General features: G+C 47.3%; 1 protein-coding gene across 1 annotated transcript; it reads left to right on the top strand.

Moving 5' to 3' along the window:
- Positions 1-3,720: 3,720 nt before the first annotated feature.
- Positions 3,721-11,792, top strand: LOC136504897 (IQ domain-containing protein IQM3-like). Its single transcript, XM_066499939.1, has 9 exons — positions 3,721-4,011; positions 4,440-4,554; positions 4,678-4,743; positions 8,615-8,703; positions 8,899-8,986; positions 9,859-10,005; positions 10,086-10,178; positions 10,710-10,811; positions 10,902-11,792. The coding sequence occupies exons 1-9, from the start codon at positions 3,869-3,871 to the stop codon at positions 11,409-11,411; spliced, it is 1,353 nt and encodes a 450-aa protein (XP_066356036.1). The 5' UTR covers positions 3,721-3,868; the 3' UTR covers positions 11,412-11,792.
- Positions 11,793-15,329: the final 3,537 nt, after the last annotated feature.

Below are 15,329 nucleotides of genomic sequence, written 5' to 3'. Positions count from 1 at the left end.
GTGCACCAAGCTCGCCGGCACAGGTGGCGGCTGGTTCTGGCATAATTCTCGTAGCTCCTCGCCATGCTCTCGGGTGAGCGTGAGGGTCCATGCACGAGGGTCTAGAGGGGTGTGAGTCTGCAAGGACTCCGCTACCACCGCACGACTGTCCTGGAGCGTCCATCATAGCATACTCCTAGGACAGACGGTGGCTAGGTGACACATCGCCGATGCTGGAGCCATCACTCTCAACATCGCCATCCATGAGGACGAGTAAACAGGTGGGAGCATAGCTCACCATCCCCATGAATTCGGACATGAGAGGGGCGGCGCCGGCATCCTTCGGAGCCCCCGGACGTATGCATCTACGGGGGACGTGAGGTCGTAGGGGAACCGGTCACATGACGGTCGTGGCAGGGACAACGGGGTCCCTCTGGATAATCGATGAAAGATAGTGAATAACGAGTAAATAACAGTATATATATTACTCATAGCGGGGTTTGAGCAGAGAGTTCGCTCGGAATGAAGCGCAGGCGCCTCGCCGTTGAAGTCGTTGGGTGTCCCAGAGCCGATGGAGGGCGCCCCTCCGACGGGCGCTAGAGCAAGTGCCTCCTCGCGAAGGTGTAGTACGCTGAGCCGGTCGGCGATGAAGTCCAGACTTCCAAAGAGGAAGGCCTGGGATGGCTCGAAGATGGGTGGAACCCGCATCACAACAGATGGGAGTGTGGGAAACTCCAGTGAGCCGAAGCGAGTCGTATCGCTTGAGTCCGCCATGACGAAGGTGGCGGAAAAGTGGGCCATCCGATGACCGAAAAGTGTTGAACGTACAACGTTTTCCCCATGGACGGCGCCAACTGTCGGTGCAGAAAATGACCAACACATAAATATTTATAGTTTTACCGTACGTTGTGATCGGAGGTGGCCTAGCACTCAATGACATAGGGTTTATACTGGTTCAGGCAACGTGCCCTACGTCCAGTTTGAGTCGGTCGGTGACTTTATTCCTGAGCATAGGTGCTCGAAGTTTGTAGTGGGGTTATAAACGGAAGGGAGAAAGATGGGGAGTACAAGAGGTCTGGTCAGACTCTGGTCTGAAGGTCCGAGAGTGATGGGAGCCCCGCTATGTGCTAAGTACTCGAGCGTGTGCTCATAGTTTGAATCTGGTGGTTCTGTTGTTGTGTACTAGTAAAATGATCGATCTGAATCTATGTCTTTTGGGAGAGAGAGCATCCCCTTTTATAGATGAAGGGGATGGCCTTACAAGTGAAAGGGAGGGAGTTTATATGCTACTAAGTCTTGTTGCCCACGTCGACGGATACAAGATGATGGTAGACGTCCACAATATTGTTTAATGTCAGATGCATGTGGGAGGTTACGTCGTCTTCTTTAGATATGGCAGACGTCGGTGCATGCTACACTGTTGATACCCAAAGACATGTAAGGGGTTTTACCATGTTCGCTTGGTACGGTAAATGCCGACGCCCATAACACTGTTGATACCGCAGAGGTACGTGGGGGAGCCTTACCGTATTTGTCTAATATGGGAATTGATGGTGCCCACAACACTGTAGGGGAAAAATATCGGCGCCTACAACACTCCTTCGGCTCCGCCATGCCAGGGGGTCGCAGGGTACTGCCCTGTAGGTGTACAAGGTACGGTCCTTGGTATTGCGGTTGACTTGAGTGCCCTGCCTTACTTTCTCCGTCCGTTTCCTGGTCCTTACCGAGCGGGCGTCCCCAGTCGGTCGGTCCCAGTCGGCTCTGATTGCGACAGTCGAAGAGGAGCTGTAAGTAGGGGTTTGCCGCATTCCCGGTCGGAGAAGCGGGTTGGAGTCAGAAGTGGAGTTTTGGCCAGGCCTTTCAGTCGGAGAGGCCGTCCGGAGGCGTGCTGGAGACCGAAGCGAGCGCTCCGGTCGAAGAGGCGGGCCAGAGTCGGAAGCGGGCGCTGTTCCTCCTCGGCCAGGTCTTCCGGTCGAAGATTGCATCGCCATTCTGGCCTGTCGTTTAGGTGTTTAGGCCAGCCCAAGAGTTACGCATCGTTCGCAGCGTTGTCTGCTGGGCCGAGCCTTTACTGAGAAGCCGGTCCATGAGGGACCTCGGGTTTATGAACCCGACATTTTGACAGCGCACTAACTTAGTGTAGTGACATAGCTATTGTGTGGATAGAAACTATATAAACTAGAATTATGGTAGGTGACTTGCAATTTGAGTAGGCTAGCGCAATGCTTGCTTCGCCTCATAATTATTTAACCGGTTTGCTAAGTGTTATTGTATAAATTTTTAATAGGCTATTCACCCCACCTTTTAACGGTGCGTCATCATAGGGTTTGTTGCGTGGGCTAGAGATCGGAGGAGGGCATGGATGCCTAGAGGGCGGAGAGGAACCGGAGAGACATATGAGGATAATGGAACAATCCGGAATGGAAGAGCCGGGTTTAAATGTTCAGATTGGAGTCACGGGACGGATCGCTGCGGTTGCCTGGACTGCTGTCCAGGCCCGGCAAGTTAGCGTCTGGACAGACGGACCTAGTCACCCAGCATTATCGATTAACAAAGTGCCACCGTAACAGGACGTGTGCAAGGTGAAACGCCATCACGCACGGCATGTTGCCGGGCCGAAGAAAGTGGAGGAAGTTAACGATGTGACGTTTCTTGACGTTGGTTTGGCTGCAAAGTGCAAACGAAACCGATCGAGACTCGAGAGGACAGGCAGCTGCTCTGGTGGTGGGGTACACGTACTATGTTCATGTTTGGCTTTAATTAGGGATATGTTAGGGTTTGTTTGGTTGATAAGTTATAGCTGAAAGAATTATTTACTAATTTAGTACGAGAGAAAAATACTATTTATTAATTAAAAAAGTAAGGTTTATAAGCCTACATAACTGGGATGGCTCACGAGCCTACGGACACGGAGTCCATCCATTCCAATTCCATAGACGCTACAGCAGCTCCGATGCCCGATGGTGAACGAACGTACTAGCAATGGTTGTTCAGTTTGAAGCTCTGTTGTGACGTGCAGCTAGGCCCAGCAGAATTAACTCTGTGGGTCCGATAGATGGCAACTGATGAACTGAAACCGGTGCACGGTGGCTGATGACGCACTTGCACACACAGGTGATGAGGCTGCTTGGCTGCTGCTTCCGTGCAGCTCGTGCCAACATAGAAAAAGCTAGCGTAGAGTTGTTGCTTCGTTCTAGACCAGCTCATGTCGATAGCTTGGACTTGGACCTGGCCAGTAGAGCAGGTACGACTTGGGACGTACATGGGCCCTGTTTGCTTTGACCGATTCGTTACGAAAGAAAAATACTACAGCTGATAAGCCTAATAAACAGAACCATTAACATTAGTGTGTCCAAACTCCCAGGTCACAGCTGTAGTAGTTGATCGAAAACGTGGCTAAACTAATTGTTTACTCGCGCGAAGCCATGCGGTGTCAACGTGATTCTGAAGCTGTACGCACGCAAACTGTACTACTCGTTGTTGACATCGAGAGTATTACGGTAGTTAAAGAGTACTGTACTACGGCTATACAGCTACGGTGTTCTTTGCTACTAGCATGTCCAATAGAGCCAATGACACGCGGGCCCAGCCACGCGCACTTAGGGCGCCACTCGCCAAGTCCCCAACGACTCGTCGCCGTCGTCGAATCAGCAGTCGCTGTCCGTGCCTCCGTGGTACTCCTACGTGTACAGTTGTGCTACAACCCCGCTCCGCAAAACGCATAAAAAAATTATTCCCACATGCTCTGCTCTGCTCATCTCCTCCCTGACACCTTCTGCACAAGCGCCCACTGCACGGCCGTTCCTCGCCCAACTCCAACAACTGATTGCTCGGTCCAAGTTCACTGCTTTCGACTGGGATACTCGCTCGCTCCCAAATCTCAAAACGAATGGAGACGGATAGGCTGGAATCCGTGGAGGGAACCGGCGCCGGCGGCGAGAATGGCGCGGCCACCAAGCTGCAGAAGGTCTACCGCAGCTACCGGACCCGCCGGAAGCTCGCCGACTCCGCCGTCGTCGTCGAGGAGCTCTGGTACCCGTACCCCTTTAATTTCCACCACCTTCATTTCTCTTAACTGCCTGTGATTTATTTACTGAGTATTTGCTTTGTTCCCCTTCTATTTGTCCGGGTCCGATTGGCATGGGCAAACAAAGGGTTTCCCCTTTTTGTTCTTCTTATTATCTTAAGAAAAAATAAATAAAAATTGCCCCTTTTGTTGTCACAACACACACCTTTGCTTCTTCTTCAATCTTTGATCCTGTCTGCACTGTACTGTACGCCTGCTCCGCGAGTTGGCTTCCTTCCAAGAAAATCCACGAAACGGTTACGGTGCCGAATTTTGTTCTTGTTCATTCATGGTTACTGATGTTGACATCACTTCTACTAGCTGGGCCCTCTTCGTTTCGGGGAAAGAAAAAGCTTTTGATTGAGACTGATTTCGATCAATGGTGATGATGAAGGTGGCAAGCCCTGGACTTCGCGCGGCTCAGCCACAGCACCGTCTCCTTCTTCGACGAGCCCAAGCCGGAGACGGCCGCCTCGCGCTGGAACCGCGTCGGCCTCAACGCGTCCAAGGTCTTCCCTAGTCCCTCCCACAGACCGATTCCTTTTCATGCGCGCATCAGGCTTCTCGTCACATCGATGTCGTCCTATGTTACGTTTTTCATGTCTGCTTTGCTTGCTTGCAACTTGCAACAGGTGGGTCAGGGTTTATCCAGAGACGGCAAGGCTCTCAAGCTGGCTTTCCAGCACTGGATCGAGGCTGTGAGTACATAATCCACTACCACTACTACACAAACTTTACTGGAGGCGGGCGTTTTTGATTTTCCGCGGTGGGCAAAACCGTCCGCCGCGGCCTAGAGGCCACGATAAATCGTGGCTTAACCGCGGCGGGCGGCTTTGCCCGCCGCGGTTAACCGATTTACCGCGGCGGGCGGTGTAACGTGCCCGCCGCGGTAAATATACTTTTACCACGGCGGTCACGTTGCACCGCCCGCCGCGGTAAATTATTTTACCGCGGCGGACACCTTTCGTGGCCCGCCGCGGTTATGTTCGTTAGCCGTGGCGGGCATTATTATTTGCCCGCCTCGGTAAATTATTTCCTGAATTAAAAAAAATACAGCAGGCATATAAATTCAAATTCAAATTCAAATCACATCCAGATTTCACAGATTAAACTTAAAAAGTATACAGGCATTACACATGAGATAATATACATATATATACATTCACTTAGTCGTTCTTGTCATCGTTAATTCATTACATTTACATATTAAAGTAGTTATACATGCCCTAAGGAGTAATCCTGCGGACGCATCATCGTGGGCTATTTCCTCAGCCTCTCGTACTCCGGTAAAATCGCTAGCTGGCTGTTCTCATTGAAGAACGTGCCCCCTTCAAGCACGCATTTGTCTAAGACAAACTTACATATGTCCGCCTTTGTCTGCTTGAAGGAGTGTTGGGTGCTCTGCACGTCTCTCCACCAGTTCAATCCATTCTTGAGCACCCTCCAACTGCTGCTGTACTGCTTGCACTCCCTCAGGTACTCATAGACGTAGAAGCCACAGGTTTGTGATCCTACCGGTTGTTTGGCACATTGCATGATCGATACACAAGCATTAGAATACAGGCATTAGAACGCTTATGAACAGAAAGCACAATTAAACCTTTCAAATACTTACCGGAAAGTTGCGTCTGATTTTGATGCGGTTCTTATGCTTAGCCTTAAAATTCTCTGTTCTTATGCTCCCCTCTTCAGGCGGCTTCTTCTTTCCAAACTCCACCTGATCCATGTCCTTGACCATCTCATACACCTTTGTCCCCCAACTAGTCTGCGTCGGTTGATCACGCTGCGGCTCGTCCTGATTGTCAAAGTATTTGTTCATAATACTTCTTCTATACCTGAGATTTTTTGCGAGGAACCGTCTGTGCCTCGTGTACACCATCTTATTGGATCCCTTAAGGTAAGTGTAGCAGGTCCCGTCGATGCAAATTACGCAGCCGGTCTTCCCTTTGATCTGCCCCGACAGTGAGAAGAGACCGGGGTAATCGGTGATGGTGACAAAGATGATTGCTTTTAGTGTGAACTTCTCCTTACGGGATGCATCCACCATCTGGACCCCAACATCAAATAGTATCTTCATTTCCTCCATGAACGGCTCCAGGAACATATCTATATTGTTGCCGGGCTGTTTCGGTCCGGAGATAAGCATGGTCAGCATAAGGTACCTACGCTTCTGACATAGATGGGGAGGTAGGTTGTACATGGTGAGCACGACGGGCCAAGTGCTGTGCGAGCTGCTAAGCTCACCGAACGGGTTCATCCCGTCGGTACTTGGCGCGAACCTAACATGCCTGGGCTCCTTGCCAAACTCCGGGTAGGCCTTGTCGAAATCCTTCCACTGCTTGCCATCGGATGGGTGCCGTAGCTTGCCATCGTCGTTCAGGCGGTCAGCTGATGCATGCCAGGACATGAGCTTGGCATCGTCCGGGTTCCCGAATATTGCACGCAGGCGATCGGTCACGGGCAGGTACCACACCGACAGTGCTGGACTTTTCCTGTGCGTGTAACCCTCTTCTTCATCGTCCTGCTGAGCCGAGATCTGTTTGGCCACACTGCTCTTCTTTGCCCCCTTCTTGTTCTTCTTCCGACCACCCCGCAAGCCTCCCTCGTCTTCTGCATCCACGCGACAACCAGCATTTTTCTTGTACCGACTAAAGCCGCAGTGCGGACAATTTGTCAAATTCTCATACTCATTGCCCCGATACAGGATGCAGTGGTTAGGGCATGCATCAAACTTTCTAAGCTTCATCGCCACTGGCCGGATCAGCTTCTTGGCCCGATAAGTATTGGTGGGCACCTTGTTAGCCGTTGGGTACGTGGTGGCAAGGTAGCTTAACAACTCATTGAAGCTAGTGTCAGACCAACCATGACGAGCCTTCAACATCAACATATGGAGGTTAAAACGGAGCGCCGTGCACTCCTTCGGACAATCGCCGCCGTCCTTATAGAGAGGATCAACTGCCGCCTGCTTCAACTCTCTGAAATTCTCCAACCACTTTGGGCAACCCAACACAACGTCGTCTTCATCGAAATGTTTGACTAGATCTTCAACAAGCTGCACATCCTCGGGTTGGCTCACAGTATCCTGACCATCCCCACCGTCGCCGGCTTCGTCGGCCATGTCTTGCATTAGATCATCCACCATGATGTAATCACGACAACTGTTGTCACTGTCGGCTGGCGCAGCTGCTGCTGAAGATGATGAGGAGCCGGGTGCTCCTAAAGGATCTTTATTCACCGATGGTGCTATCGTCGTCGGCGTCGAAGAGCTCACTCCAGATGCACCGCCACTCGCACCAACTCTTTCGCCGTGAAATGTCCAGACTGTGTAGCCCTCGACGAAACCATACATGATCAAATGAGTTTGCACCTCGCTGTCTCGGTGGGCTTTCAGGTTCTTGCAACGAGAACATGGACATATGGTTGTCATCCGCTTCAGTCTCTCACGGTGAGCTTTACCAGCAGCAATAAACTTCCTTAATTCAAAGAGGTACCGCGGATCATTCACTCTATCGATCCGGTACATCCATTCCGACCTATCCATCATACCTGCGAACATTATCCGTCACAATCAACAAATAAAGAAGAATAGGAGAAATTGATGATTTTTACGTCCAAAATCATGAAAAAGAGAGGAAATAACGATGTGAAAGATGAAGCATGCATCTATGATGAATCTAAGGTTAAAGAAATACATGACATCATTTTTTCCATTAAAATTGATCTAGATCTAGATATAGATCTAGAGAGAACTCTAGGTGATGGAAATAGAGAGAGAGGATGGAAGGAGAGAGGGGGAGCCTTTATGAACCTCTTATGATGTCCTCCTCCCTCAAATCCAAGCCCTTCAACTCAAATCAAAAGTTTCTTCAAATTTTAGGGCAAAACCCCCCATGAGTTTGAGAGAGAGGAAGACCCGTGGAGAAGACGAAGGGGCGGCGGTGGTTATTTGTACAGGCTTTACCGCGGCGGGCAATATAAAGCGCCCGCCGCAGGAAATGAACTCTTTACCGCGGCGGGCAGTTTAAAGAGCCCGCTACGGTACATCGTATTAACCGCGGCGGGTCATTCATACTGCCCGCCGCGGTAAATAACGATTTCCTACGGCGGGCAAATAAGGTGGCCCGCCGCGGTAAACCATTTTCCCACAGCGGGCGCCTCGGTGGCCGGCCTCGGTGGCCGGCCACCGGTTAACCGTGGCGGGCAAAAGAGGTGCCCGCCACGGAGCCCATTTTGGCCACGCTGCGCAAATTGATTCCTGTAGTAGTGTACTAGTATTGTTTCTCAGTTTGGCTTTACATTAGATGCTGTATTTTCAGGTGTATGAAAAAGAACCTGCTTTTCAGTATGTTGACTTCAGCTTTTTGTCATGTGTGAACATTGACCATAAAAAGGTCAACTGATTGACGTCATGGGATTTCCTTCCCATCTCTTTGTAGAGTGATGAAGTTTTCTTTTTTTTTCGGACCGGGCCATTACGTGTTTTTCATTGAGCAAATAGAGTGATGATTTCCAAGACTCTGATCCATTGCAACTGTCATAACTATGTTCATATGTTGTTGCATTGTATAGATTGATCCACGGCATAGGTATGGGCATAACCTGCACTTTTACTATGATGTCTGGTGCCAAAGCCAGGCCGGACAGCCCTTCTTCTACTGGTGAGAACTTCACTACGATTTGCTTTGATACATTTGCAAATTCTGTTATTTGAGGTAGTGGAACCTACATAACAGATCTGAAATAGAAGTATATCTATTCATACCAGAATCTATGTTACAATTGGAAGGCCTGCTCAAAATAGAAATTTCAGTTATCAGTTTGATTGCACGACTAAGTGAGCTGTGCGTTTGTAGGCTTGATGTTGGAGAGGGAAAGGATATAGACCTTCCAGAGTGTCCAAGAGCTTTGCTCAAAAAGCAATGCATAAGGTATCTTGGTCCGGTAAGACACCTTCACCATGGTTGTGTATCTTTATTTAGAACTTGTGATATATATCCTTGCTGTTACCTTCAAAAAGTATATATCCTTGCTGAATATGTCTGCAAAAGGATGTATGATGACTTGACTAACATCATCCACAAAATACTGTGCCAGTTTCATGAAGCTTTTGTTTTGTTATTAACTATCAATATCTTCTCTAAAAAAAATGCTCACCACCTTTTACTGTAGAAATTTTCCTCAAGTTCGAATTTTAAGAAATATTTTGTCAAATAAAAGATGCATTGAATCTTCTTCTTATTAGTTTATCAAATTGCTGCATTTATGAACTTCATTTGACATAGCCTCAAATCAGAATTATTGTTCATCTAAAACTTGTACAAGATCCAGTCATGCCCTGGCCTGATATTGTTCACATTATTATTTCCTTTCCTCATGAATCCGAACAATTGATACAAATACAATTGACATCGCAATGTTATAGGTAGTTAAGAACAGGAAAATGGATTCATTTTAGCAAACTTCATTCTTTTTTACGGTTCAACGGAGGGGAAAGGATACTTCCCCAGCTCATTTTCATTGCATAGGAGTGGGTACCAAACAGTACCGCTCATAAAGAGTTAATACTGACCAAGGTTTCAAGGATGGTTTGTCAGAAAAATTACAGTGGGGAGAATTACAATTACATATTTAGAACTAGAGCTAAACACCAGGCATCACTAACAATAAACTCATTTTCTGGGAGGCCCTAGTGCCAGAGGTGGGTCATTTCTCTTGCTGCAGCAAGCAGGCTCGCCCTTGAACATGAGAAAGCAGTTCAAAGCTACTAAACCTACCACATTTCAAAGCTCTAACATCTGTTTGATGTTTTGCAGCAAGAGCGTGAGCACTATGAATACATCATTAATGAGGGAAAGATTATTCATAAACAGTCTGGAGAACCACTCGATACGAGCAGGGGTCCTAAAGGGACTAAATGGATTTTTGTTATGAGCACAGCAAAAAGACTTTATGCTGGCAAGGTAACTTTTTTACTCTACAGGGACCTTTGTCCCATTTTGTTTCTTCAGTGCTGCTAAATCAATTTCTACGTATCCATCAGAAAGAGAGAGGTGTATTCCAGCACTCCAGCTTTTTGGCAGGAGGTACAACCATAGCTGCAGGAAGATTTACTGCAGAGAACGGAGTTATCAAGGTATTTTGCTTTAGCAACCAGTGCCTGTTGGATTGTTAGTTTTGTTTATGCACAGTATTTTACTTTCCTAGTATTCGTGCTTGTTATATTCTTTAATCGTGCACCTTTGACTAAAAAGTTATGTTTGTGTCTAGGATAGAGTTGATTATTCACTGTGAGTTGGTCGCCATACCATATCCATTTTTGCAGCTTCGTCCTGCCCGTGTCATGGACTACCATGAATAACCATTTTTGGCAATCCATTTATGAAGGGAAAATATGGAATATGAACCAGAAAATTAAACTCCATGTATTATAACGGAACATATAGTTCCTGAATCTACTTCTGTCTAGTACACATCAGATTATCTACTTAATACTTATCTTGGTTCGACCACTGTGCAAGTTAATGTCAACTCTAAACCGTGGATTATGCTGTGTCCTTCTATCAGCATATAGTAATATCATGTTTATACTTTTATTACATCTTGTTAGTGTACCTTTTCATTGGGTGAATTCTGCTAATCTATGTGTATCTGTTCTGATATATAGTCCATCTGGGCATATAGTGGTCACTACAAACCAACTGCAGAGAACCTCGGCAATTTCATGAACTTCCTTGAAGAAAATGGAGTTGACCTCAAGGACGTTGAGGTACACTTAACCATTCACAACCAGAACATAATATGCTTCTGTCACCAAATGGTAGATGGTTTCATTTACTGAACTTATTTTGGGGGTCAGGTGCGCTCATCTACCAAAGAAGACTACAATGAAGATCCAGTGCCTAATGACTCACAGAACTTTACTTCTGCTATCATACAACCAAATTTTCCACAAGTGGTTCTCCCTCTAAACACCACAGAAGGCGACGAGGGAGAGAACGCTCCTGCAGAAGAAGCCAAGCCAACCTACCAGAGAACCTTATCAGGAGGTCTGCAAAGCCCCAAAGCCACCGATGTCGCACGGAAGGCAATTTTTGAGAGGATGAAATCCAAGAGTGAGTCCAAGTCCTATCAGCTTGGGCACAGGCTGTCCCTTAAATGGAGCACTGGGGTTGGTCCAAGAATTGGATGTGTCAAGGACTACCCAATGGAGCTCAGGATGCAGGCTTTGGAGATGGTGGATCTGTCACCAAGAGCATCAACGCCATCAGCGCCAAGGAGACTACCTTCATGCTTGTCTCCCACTACAGCAACCTCACCAGCATCGCTGCTCGTGCCAATGCAGGCATCCCTGGCCCAGCCAAGTTAGAAGCTTCGGAGCTTTTATACACGCGATAGCACTTCTCCATTTTTCAGCACTGCGAAGTTCAGATACTTGTGCTTGCTGCTTCCCTTTTGTCCTGTTGTTCAATCAGACATAGGACGCTGCAAAGTTTTCCAAGTTCAGATACTAGATGTGGACTATCACATTGCAAAATAGATTCTGTGCAGAACCTGTTATTATCTCACAGCCAGGACAGCTTAAAGCAGATATAATTTTTATTACCAATTTACCCTTTTTCTATAGTATACACAGCTGTAGACTGGTTTAAAAATCAGTTAAGTGGCCTACACAGGTAGCTAGATTTTTACTATAACATTTAGATTTTCCTTACTTGAAAATATTCTTTGTTAATAGTCTTTTTTTTTGTTTTTATCTGTGAAAATCTGGTAATATGTCTCTGTTTTGGGAAAGTTTCCTGTGGGCTGCCTATCCAAGCTGCCATTATATATGGTAGGTGGGGAATGGTAGGAGAATTATTTTTTTTCTCGAATACGTAAAAGATTTGCTCATGATTGTAATTAAGAAGAAGAATATAACCATACAAACGACACGCTTCTAATGAGCGCTCTAGGTGGTCTTATAGCTGTGACTGGACCTTCCTAGCATACTGTTTCAAACTTCGATATTACATAAATGGCACGCTTGAGAATGGTAGGAGAATTATATTTTCGAGAGGATTATTGGATTGGGTCTGCTAGTATAGCTGTCTTGTTTTGTGATGGGTATGTTGTTTTGGTTAATGAACAATCAGCCACTATTTCAAAACATTGGAATCTGAAATGAACTTTTAGGCGGAGTGCTGATAGTAGGCTGATGAGACTTTGGGAAGAGTTTATCCAAATTACCTCTATAGGGAAGACTCCCATTTTCACAAAAGCGTGTCCCTGTGTTTCTTACTTTCTTTGGTAGAGCAAGCTGCTAATTAGAGAAAATAAGAAAGGTAGAAGACAGGGCTTGCTTATTCTCAAAAGTGCTCTCTGCCCTTGTGTTTTCTTATCTGAATCTATCCAATGTATCAGCTTTGAGAAGTTCGCTACCGCTTGTGGCTCTGTTAAAAAGGAATTATTTGTTTTCAGCAGGGAATTGGCAAAGTGTGCAGCATCTCGGCGATCCATCCATCCTCGCAGTGGTCAAGAGCTGGGGCCTTTTGTGCCCTGGAAGATCACTTGAGAAGTTCCAGGCTTGGCTGGAGAAGCCACAGGGGACGGTGGTGTCGCCGGAGCAAATCCTGGATGGAGATGGAGGATGGGTGCTGGTCTGTGGTGTGAGGTTCCTGGAGCCTGGAGGGCCAACAACCGGAGTTGATGCAAGCTGAGCATTGGGGCTATGCTTGAGCGTGGAGGTGCACAGAGCCACGTTCTGTATGGACCAGAATGGTTGACAGCGCGCGCGCGCGTATATATATATATATATATATATATATATATATATATATATATATATATATATATATATATATATATATATATACTACCTGGCTATAAAATAATTTATTCTGTAGTCACTTTGAGTTACGATAATTACTATGTTAATTTATAAGATTATAGTAACTCCTTACTAAGTGATTTACTATAACGTTATGGTAAATATCCCCGTGTGTTATAGTAACCCAACTATAGTAAATATATATTGACATTATCGTAAATTAGTATATAAAATTATGGTAAATGGAGGTGTGTGGGGGGTACGACCCCGGATACCTATGACAGACCACTTGGGCTGCGCCCCCAGGGGCGGCCCAGCCCACAAGGTGACGCCTTGCGGGGCACGATCCTTCTCGGAGCCTTCCGCAAGACATAAGAAAGTTATCCGGTAGATACTACGAGATCTGTTAGGATACGTACGATCCCATGATTCTTGTAATCTGTTATTACTTTCCAGAGAAGTTCTATGGTATCGAGTATCACCACGTGGTACGAGATCAAAATCAACCAGCCGACCAGCTCTCCAAGATAGGTTCCTCTCGCGCCGCGATTCCGCCGGGGGTCTTCGTGCAAGATCTCCTGGTGCCATCCATTAAAGAAGAAACGGGAGTTGAAGAGGTTCCTCCTGCCGAGCAATTGGTACTTGCGGTACCTTCGTCGGTCGCCGATTGGAGGGAGCAGTTCATCAAACCATCCCAGCTTCTTGGCCTTTCGCATGCTGGAGACTTGACATGATTGGGCCTTTCAAGCCAGCAACAGGAGGTTTCCGGTATGTATACGTCGCCATTGATAAGTTCTCCAAGTGGATCGAATACAAACCGCTCGTTTTAGCTACTACAAAGAAAGCTATCGACCTCTTCGAAGATATCATACACAGGTTCGGTCTCCCGAACAGCATCATCACCGACCTCGGAACCACGTTTACCGGCCATCATTTTTGGGACTTTTGTGAAGACAGGTGCATCTCCGTTAAATACGTTTCTGTTGCTCATCCTAGAGCTAATGGCCAGGTCGAGTGGGCTAACGGTATGATCCTTGACGCCCTAAAAAAGAGGCTATATCAGAAAGAAGAAAAACATCCGGGCAGATGGCTCAAAGAGCTACCAACTGTGGTCTGGGGACTGCGCACTTAAGCTAGTCGCAGTACCGGTGTGTCTCCATATTTTTTGGTCTACGGCTCAGAGGCTATACTACCATCAGATGTTGCCTTCCGGGCACCTAGGGTGGAAAATTATGATGAAGAGCAAGCCGCAGCTGTTCGGACAGAGGACGTTGACCGGGCCGAGGAAGAACGCCTGATCACCTGCTTCTGCACAACCAAGTATTTAGAAGGTCTGCGAAGGTACTATAACCGCAACGTAAAAGGTCGTTCATTCACCGTCGGCGACCTCGTTCTCCGCAGAAAACAAAAGACCGAAGGGTTGCACAAGCTCTCTTCCCCTTGGGAAGGGCCTTACGTCGTCAAAGAGGTCACCCGACCAGAATCTTATCGCCTATGTGACTTAGATGGGATTGATGTTCCAAACTCATGGCACATCGAACACCTTATACGTTTCTATCCTTGAAACGCTCCAGATATGTACTCTCCACTTTATGATGAATAAAGTTTTGGTATTCATAATTTGTCTCCATTTTTTCTCCATTAACTTTCGATCCCCGCGTACGGTCGCCGAGCATTACGATACTCCATAACGATCTCCAAAATCGCCGACCGCGATCTCTCCAAAACGCCGACCGCGATCTCTCCAAAACGCCGACCGTGATCTCTCCAAAACACCAACCGCGATCTCTACAAAATGCCGACCGTGATCTCTCCAAAACGCCGACCGCGATCTCTCCAAAACGCCGACCGCGATTTCTCCAAAACGCCGAACGCGTTTTCTCAAAATCGCCGAACCAGTTTTCTCCAAATCACCAAACACGATTTCTCCAAGTCGCCAAACTCGATATCTCCAAATCGCAGAGCATGTTTTCCATATAGCGAAAACATTTTTTGATCAGAGAGCAACATTTTTTCTTTTCTGTTCTCTTCGGAGACGACCCAGTCTCCGATTCCTCCCTACACGTGCCACGGGCTCCGCGCCCTGCGTTATGGGTGGTCAGCTATGGTTCCTTGGTCATGCCTATTTTTTCCTACACGCGCACGGGCTCTGCGCTCGACGTTATGGATCATGGGCTATCCGAGGCCGAGAGCTCAGTGCAGAATTTATTTCTCGGTCGCCGCTTATGCCATCTACAGTATTTTCGATAAACAGCCGAGCATCACATGTTTCACTTTTTTCTCTATGGAGAAGACCCAGTTTCCGATCTCTCCCTACACGTGCTACGGGCTCCTCACTCTGCGTTATGGGTGGTCGGCTGCGGTTCCTTGGTCACGCCTGTTCCACCTACACGTGCTCAGGCTCCGCGCTCGACGTCATGGGCTACGGGCTAGCTGAGGCCATGGGGGTCTGTTGCAAACTAACTGCTCGGACTCTGC

Source organism: Miscanthus floridulus, chromosome 14 (assembly GCF_019320115.1).
Source record: "Miscanthus floridulus cultivar M001 chromosome 14, ASM1932011v1, whole genome shotgun sequence".
Lineage (NCBI taxonomy): Eukaryota > Viridiplantae > Streptophyta > Magnoliopsida > Poales > Poaceae > Miscanthus > Miscanthus floridulus.
Note: the sequence above shows the minus strand (reverse complement) of the source record. Positions and strands in the feature narration are given on the sequence as shown.

Excerpts from the sequence above, each read along its gene's own strand:
- LOC136504897 (XM_066499939.1), top strand. The coding sequence starts at position 3,869 with ATGGAGACGGATAGGCTGGAATCCGTGGAGGGAACCGGCGCCGGCGGC. Across the intron at positions 10,179-10,709 it reads CAGAGAACGGAGTTATCAAG|TCCATCTGGGCATATAGTGG; the intron begins GTATTTTGCTTT and ends TCTGATATATAG. Across the intron at positions 10,812-10,901 it reads TTGACCTCAAGGACGTTGAG|GTGCGCTCATCTACCAAAGA; the intron begins GTACACTTAACC and ends TTTGGGGGTCAG.